Source organism: Carlito syrichta, unplaced genomic scaffold (genome assembly GCF_000164805.1).
Source record: "Carlito syrichta isolate Samal-C Ts95f unplaced genomic scaffold, Tarsius_syrichta-2.0.1 Scaffold309836, whole genome shotgun sequence".
Taxonomy (NCBI): domain Eukaryota; kingdom Metazoa; phylum Chordata; class Mammalia; order Primates; family Tarsiidae; genus Carlito; species Carlito syrichta.
The window spans coordinates 144,965-152,750 of record NW_007253932.1 but is presented as its reverse complement, the minus strand read 5'-3'; the positions used below and the strand labels follow the sequence as shown (position 1 = coordinate 152,750).

Here is a 7,786-nt window from a genome sequence, read left to right as displayed (position 1 = left end):
GGGCTCTGGTGATCCTTCCGCCTCAGCCTTCCAAGTAGCTGGAACTATAGGCATGCGCTATCACGCCCGGCTAATTTTTTTATTTATTGTAGAAATGAGGTCTCGCTTGCCCAGGCAGGTCTCGAACCTGCGGGCTCAGGCAATCCACTCACCTTGGCCTCCCAAAGGCGCGGGATTACAGGCTGAGCCACTGAGCCCGGCTGAACCATTGTCTTTAAGACCAGTCACCGACTCCTGGTGAAAAGGGTGGGGTGTGGACAATTCTAGAGCATTCTTCTTGTTCTTCTTCCCTTCACTATTTTGATATGAAGCCTCTAGAACCTCCATAACTTGTTCATGGATTGATGGAGAGTAGACTTACCAAGAGAGCAGGAGAAGGTTGGATTTGACCCTCCGGTTCATCTCGGGATGATGCCCATCCACTCGTAATGCCTGGCTGGAGGGTGCTGCTGGGAATCTCAGTTCTGTGGGATGGCAGCTGTGGTTGATTAGTGATGTCTGCCATGGAGGAGGGAGAGGACAATGGTGTTAGTCGTCTCAGACATTCTCATCCTAGTTCCATAACGGAAGGCTAGGAGAGTCTGTTTTTCTTGTGTGTCTCTTTTCTTTCAAACATGTCTAGCTTGAGGGCAGAGGCTGCATTTTTCATTTTTCTGCCCTCTTGTAGTGCCTAGGACAGGGCGGGACACGTAGGACGCATCTGCCTTATGTCCAGCAGTCCACTGTAAGTGGGTTTGATCTGCAGGTCTCACCCCGCCTCCGGGCCGCCTGCCATTCTGGGGGTCCTCCAGGAGGAGGAGTCCCAGCTCCCTTCCTGTCCTTCTACAGATGGTGTCTATGAGATAGGCGGCCTCGTTCCCGTCTGGGCCGTGGTGGTGATCGCAGGCACAGCCTTGGCTTCGGTGACCTTTTTTGCCACATCCAACAGTGAGCCCCCCAGGCTTCACTGGGTAAGAATCCCGGGCTTTCGAGCTGGGGGAGGGGATGCTGAGGTCTCTTGGGCCGATGTCCTGTCCATACCTCTGGGGCGCTTTGACCTGTTATCATGCTCAGGATGACCAGTTAACTGAACTTTTCTTGGTTATTTATTTTTTGAGTCAGGGTCTCACTCTGTGGCCCAGGCTAGAGTGCAGTGGCACAGTCATGGTTCACCATAGCCTCAACCTCCCAAGAAGGACTCAGGTGATCCTTCTGCCTCAGCCGCCCAAGTAGCTGAGACTACAGTCACATGCCACCAGACCCAGCTGATTTTTTAAAAAAAATTTTTATGGAGATGGGGGTCTCACTATGTTGCCCAGGCTGGTCTGGAACTCTTGGGCTCAAGCAATCCTCCAGTCTCGACCTCCCAAAGTGCTGGGATTACCAGCACATGCTATCACGCCCAGCTTTAACAACTTTAAAACCACTTTTGAAGGTGTTTGTACCTGTTCAGGGTTCTTTCTTCTTCTTTTGTGACAGTTTTGTTGTATTCTGATGTAATTCACATACCATACAAATCGCCCCTTTAAAGTGTACAATTTAGTGGTTTTTGTTTTATTCACAAAGCTGTGCAACCATCACCACAATCAACTTTAGAGCCTTTCCTCACTCCAAAAAGAAACCTCACACCCATTGGCGGCCACACCCCATGTCCCTCCCCAGCCTGGGCTCCCCTTTTCGTTCTCTCTGCGTGGAATTGCCTGCCAGGACAGCTCGTCTCCACGAAGTCATGTAGCATGTGGTCATCCATGATGGCTCTTTCACTTTGCGCCATGGTCTCAAGGCTCACCCACACCGGAGAGTGTGCCAGTGGTTCTTTCCTCTTTATGGTCAAATACTACTCCATTATATGGGTAGACCACATTGTGTTTATCCAGCCATCTGTTGATGGACTTCTAGCCAGTTTCCACTTTTTGGCTGTTGTAAGGAGAGCTGCTGTGCCCGTTTGTATAAACATTTCTGTGTGGGAATATGCTTTCATTTCTCTGGGGCATAGTCCTAGGAGCAGAATTGCTGGCAAACAGGAACTGTATGTTTAATTTTCTGAGGGCCTGCTGGCCTGTCTTCTGCCTCGCTGATGAGAAAGCACCCGGGTCTCCAGCGGTGACATTCCTGAGGTGGAATGGCTTGGTCTTTGTGGGTGTCTTCCTCCTTTCACTCTAATCTATAGCACCCTAAGGAATTTTGGGGAAGTTTATCCAGACTTTTGCTTCTAAAGTTTACTTAAAATTTTCACTTTTAAATACTGATGAAAAATTAGTTGTTATTTTTCGGAGCTTTGAATTAATCTACCAACTCAAGGGGGGTTGAATTTTCAGCAAATTTGACATTTAGGGAAGCAGTCTTTCACCATTTAGGGAAAATGGTCTTTTACTCTTTCTCGAAGTACCAATATATGCTAAAGTATAGAAGAACCTTGAAAGCACCATGCTGAGTGAAAGAAGCCAGACACAAAAGGCCACATGCTGTATGATTCCATTTACAGGAAATGTCTGCAACAGGCGAATCCATAGAGCCAGTAGATTGGTGGGTCCCAGGGGCTAGGGAAAAGGGGGAAATGGCACCCCAAGTGACGCTGTTGAGTACAGGGTTATTTTGGGATGATGGGCGGTGTTTGGTTCTTAGAGTGGAAATCTGATGAAAGCCATGATGAGCCCTTTCCTGATGAGGCATGAATAGTGAACCAACGCTTTATTGAGCACTCACTGTACACGGAGGTGACTTGTGCATGGTCACTTGTCTTACGCGATGACACACGCCTCGGGAGGTGGATGCCATCATCGTCCCACTCTGCAGGCGAGGCACTGAGGCTGTGTACCCCTCGGGCTGGCCCGGGTCTTGTCTGCTCGCCATTCCCTCCGCAGCTCCTCGCTTTCCTGGGCTTCCTGACCAGCGCCCTGTGGATCAACGCGGCGGCCACTGAGGTGGTGAACATCCTGCGGTCCCTGGGCGTGGTCTTCCGGCTGAGCAACACCGTGCTGGGGCTCACCCTGCTGGCCTGGGGGAACAGCATCGGAGGTGACTTCGGGCGGGAGGTGGCCACGTCACAGCTTTCCCCACACCACCAGGGTTGCATCTGGGCGGGGGCATCTGGGGTGTCTGCCCTCAGCCTGTGCCCACCGTCATTTGGAGCCGCCATCACCGGGCATGGGGTGAGGTGGTCTGGACTGCCGCTGAGCCAGGAAACTCCAGAGGCCTCTGCCTCTTATCTCACGCTGTGATGCAGGGTCACTCGGTGACTCCCCAGAGTTCAGGCAGGACATGGAGCAGGCCATTGCAGCCAACCAGCTTGATGTATACACGGGCGTGTGACATGGGCAGGCATTCACAGGTACACACATACGTACATACACCCATCCCTAGCTACAGCAGCCAGGCGGGGTTGGCCAGGTTATGCACTGCACAAGAGCATCCAGACGAGAGGATAGGGGCTAAAACTAGCCCTCCTTCACTTGCCTGTGTGGGCACCTTTCTTCACTTCACACGGAGGTGACGGGTGTGCGAGCAGCAGACAGGGCTTGGGTGGAAAATAGGTCGCAGCATTTTCACACCCACATAGTTGTTCGTGGGGTCAAAGGAATTAGGCAGGGTGGTGTCTTATGGGCGCGGAGACCCCTGCAGCAGCCAGCCAGCTGGCGCCAGGCCCAGGGGCGCTGGTCTGTGTTTGCTCTGGAGTGACCGTGGGTGAAGTGAGGGTGGGAGGGGCAAGGGGTGCCAGGACTCAAGCCTCCTGTTTCCACGCAGACGCCTTCTCGGACTTCACGCTGGCCCGCCAGGGCTACCCGCGGATGGCCTTCTCCGCCTGTTTCGGGGGCATCATCTTCAGTATCCTTTGGGGCTGCCCAGGCCTCAGCACGGGTATGGCTGGCTCTGAGAGCCGAGAGGATGGGCTCTCGGGGGGACGCCCCAGGCGGGCGACGGGGCTGCCTGAGCTTTGGGCACCTCGTCCATGAAATGGGCTGATGGAGAGGGCTCACTTCATGGGGTGGCGTGAGGCTCCGGGGACGTGAGGCAGGCCACAGCACCTGGCAGGTCCTTGGCAGCGGGTTCCTAGGGCTAGGGCAGGTGTGTGATGGGCAGACGCCCACACGGAGAATGCAAGTGCCCCAGGGAAGACCCGCTCTCTCCCGCTTATGGGGACGTGTCCTGTCTATGTCAGGGGTGGGCATACTTTTTCTTAAAGGGCCAGAGAGTACATATTTTAGACCTTGTGAGCCATGGGATCTTTGGCAACTACTACCCCTGCCATGAGAGCGCAAAAACAGACGTAGTCAACATATAAGCCAGTGACGCGACTCTGTTCCAATAAAGCTTCATTTACTTATTTATATTCTTTTACAGACAGGGTCTCGCTCTGCCTCCCAGGCTGGACCACTGCAGCCTCCAACCTCTGGGTTCAAGCAGTCCTCCTGCCTCAGCCTCCCAAGTAGCTGGGACTACAGACGTGTGCCACCATGCCTGGCTACTATTTTAATTCTTTGCAGAAACAAGGTCTTGCTATGTTGTGCAGGCTGGTCTCGCACTCTGGGCCTTTAGCCATCTTCCCACCTTGGCCTCCCAAAGTGCCAGGATTACAAGTGTGAGCTGCTGCACCAGGCCTAAAACCTTAATTACAAAAACAGGCAGCACTTGGCTGGAGGGCTGCTGTGTGCCAACCCCTGGTTAATATAGAAAAAGTGGGTATAACTGCCAGGCCTTTGAAACCAGTAGATCGTGGGCTCCGGCTCCAGCACCACCAGGTGCCGGCCGTGTGGCCTGCACGCTTGTGCACAGCCTCACCATCCCTGAATCTCAGTTATCTCCCTTGTGGACAAGCAGTAGGCTGGGAGAAGAGGGAAGACAGTGCCTGGCACCTGGCAGACATGGGAAGGGCAGTGGACATTATCACCCAGCACCTGGTGTGCATGACGGACCTCGGGAGCTGCTGTGGAGGCAGCAACAGCAAAGCACAGTGTGATTGGTGCATCCATGACGGCTGCCCTGGGTAACTCCCAGGCTGAGCAGAGCCCTTGTGGCCCTTTGCGGCCGCTGAGGCATGCACCTGGTTTCGGCCATGGCCTCCTGCCTCTCAGGCTGGGTGGCAAGCAGGGAGCCCCTAGAGATGGCCTTGGCCCCTGTGCCAACACCAGTTCCCTCTGGGGGTAGTAGGCCCTGACCTCAGTTTCTCCGTTTACTGAGTGTTATGGGCACCACGCATTTCTGCCACCTCACTCCATCGTTACAGACAAATGCAGAACACTCAACACCTACCTTCACAGATAGTAAGACTGATGGGGTATCCTCAGACAGGGTTTGTGGAGGAAGACAGAGTTGGTCCAGGTTGTTTTTGTGTTGTTTTTTTTTTGAGAAAGCAGGATTTATTGAGAGGACAGAAAAGCTCCCACAGTGGGAGGGGAACCAAGGGGGTTACCCAGTTGGTCTAGATGGTAAGGAAAACCAAGGTCGTTCTTGCCGCGGCATCCCGACCCTGGGACTGACTGTTGGAGGGCTGGGCCACGTGGCTGGGTTGCGGGCACTTCCTGAGCGAACTGCAGACATCCTGGTGGGCGTGGGGCTAGGCTGCCTGCTGCAGATCTCCCGGAGCCACGTGGACGTGAAGGTGAGTGGCCACACACGTGGGTGGGGCCTCATTCTGCGCTGCCTCCTCGGCAGCTCGGCTCCTGGCCCCAGTGACCCCTCACGTCTCAGCGTTTGACAGCGCCTGTCTGTGCGTGACACATCTGTCTGTAGATTATTTTGCACGTGGGGCAGAGAACAACACCGTATGCCACCGAGATGGAGCTTGGGCCTGGAGGACAGGGGCGGGACGGCCCCGGGTTGGGGTCCTGGCCCCATCACTGAAGTCTCTTACTGTGCAACTCGGAGTGGGCTGGACTATCGCTGGGCCCCAGTTTCCTCCCCTGTAAAATGGAGTTGATGACGCTTCCCCGGGTTACAGGATTAGCATGCAGGGACCAGGGCCGGGCTGAACATCACACCCGACGCTGCCTGCAGGGACGGGGCTGGGATGGGAGAGAGTCAAGATGGCATCCACCAAAGACAGCCTCAGAACGGGGGAGCCCCGCAGATTTGAAGGCTCAGTCACACATTTCCAATGGCAGAGGTTCTGGGGGTGCGTGAGACCCCCCTGACTCATGTGTTCCTGGGGTAGGTGGGTCTGGGAATCTGCATTTTTTTTCTTGAGTTGGAGTCTCACTCGGTCACCCAGACTGGAGTGCAGTGGCCACTCCCGGCCACCGCAGCCTCGACCTGCTGGGCTCCGACGATCCTTCCGCCTCAGCCTTCCAAGTAGCCGGAATTACAGGCTCGCGCTACCACGCCCAGCTGATTTTTTGATTTATTGTAGAGATGAAGTCTCACTGCCCAGGCGGGTCTTGAACCCGTGGGCTCAGGCAATCCACCAAACCCGGCTTGCATTTTTTTTTTAAATCTAGGTCGCACTCTGTCACCCAGGCTGGAGTGCAGTGGCACGATCGTGGTTCACTGTAGCCTCAACCGCCAGGGCTCAGATGACCCTTCTGTCTCAGCCTCCCAAATGGCTGGGACTCTGGGCATGTGCCACCATACCCGACTAACTTCTTGATTTTTTTGTAGAGATGAGGTCTTGCTATGTTGCCCAGGCTGGTCTTGGACTCCTGGGCTCGAGTGATCCTCCTGGCCTCCTAAAGTGCTGGGATTGCAGGCGTGAGCCACCATGCCCAGCCCCGTCTTGTTTTTCGATGCACGCCCCAGGAAGTGATGGACCAATCAACTAACTCGAGTTCAGTGTTAAAAACAGGAATTGTAATGACATCATTCGAGGCAGGGAGAAGCACTCAGGCAGGTGGAACCCATTGGGGAGAGAAGCTTCTCTTTCTCTGCCGCTTTGAGCCTGGAAACTTGCAGGACCATGTATGGGCAACTTCGGGATGGGGTCTCCCCTACCACAGGGCAGGCCCCATGGCTGCAGGCCTCGGCATTCAAGTGCTGGCTGCAGGCGGGGCGGGGGCTGTGATGGGCAGTGACCGGCCTCTCTCCCTCGTTCCCCCAGCTGGAGCCCGACGGACTGCTGGTGTGGGTCCTGGCCGGCGCCCTGGGGCTCAGCCTGGCTTTCTCCCTGGTGGCCGTCCCGCTGCAGTGCTTCCAGCTCGGCAGAGCCTACGGCTTCTGCCTGCTCCTCTTCTACCTGAGTTTCCTCGTCGTGGCCCTCCTCACTGAGTTTGGAGTGATCCACCTGCGAAGCGCATGACGGACGCCGCCGGAGGGTGTGGTCACCGCAGGCAGGGCACCCGCCCCTCCTGTGGGGAGGACCGGGTTGGAGACCTTCCATGGGGCCCTGCGCGGCTCCTGCTGCTGGAGTCTGAGGTCGCCACTATGAGCAGAAGCCCCGTCCTCGCTGCCAGAACCCAACGGCCTCCTTGCTGGGACTCTGGAAACAAGGCTTTGAAGTGGACAGAGGGTTCCGGATGGAGGATAAGAGGCCTCCTGGAAGCTGGGGCTGGGGAGGGGGTGGCTGAGTGTTGCAGGCCCCTGAGGCGGTCAGCGCTGGAGGCACCTGCAGAGACACAGGCATTCCCATCCCCCCATGTGGGGCTTCAGGCTTTCTGGCAGCTTCCAGCACCTTCTCTTCAGGGCACAAATGGCTGCCCAACCCTGACTGGGAGAATCAGGGCGACTCAGCTCTGGTCTCAGGCCCTGAGGACTGACCTCAAGGGCTGCACTGTGACAGAAACAGAATTCAAGACATACTTAATGTTGAATTTCTTTGCTTTTTTTTTTTTTGAGTTGGAGTCTCACTCCATTGCCCAGACTGGAGTGCAGTGGCTGC

At 55.4% G+C, this 7,786-nt stretch overlaps 1 protein-coding gene across 1 annotated transcript in view; it reads left to right on the top strand.

Annotated features, from left to right (window-relative positions):
- Window positions 1-7,272, top strand: part of SLC8B1 (solute carrier family 8 member B1) — a 26,452-nt gene extending 19,180 nt beyond the window's left edge. The window contains exons 11-15 of the mRNA XM_008067976.2: window positions 829-950; window positions 2,844-2,997; window positions 3,724-3,804; window positions 5,514-5,578; window positions 7,010-7,272. Of these exons, the coding sequence (XP_008066167.1) occupies window positions 829-950; window positions 2,844-2,997; window positions 3,724-3,804; window positions 5,514-5,578; window positions 7,010-7,207 (620 nt within the window). The 3' untranslated portion in view covers window positions 7,208-7,272. The remainder of the gene's footprint in view (window positions 1-828; window positions 951-2,843; window positions 2,998-3,723; window positions 3,805-5,513; window positions 5,579-7,009) is intronic.
- The last annotated feature ends 514 nt before the right edge of the window (window positions 7,273-7,786 follow it).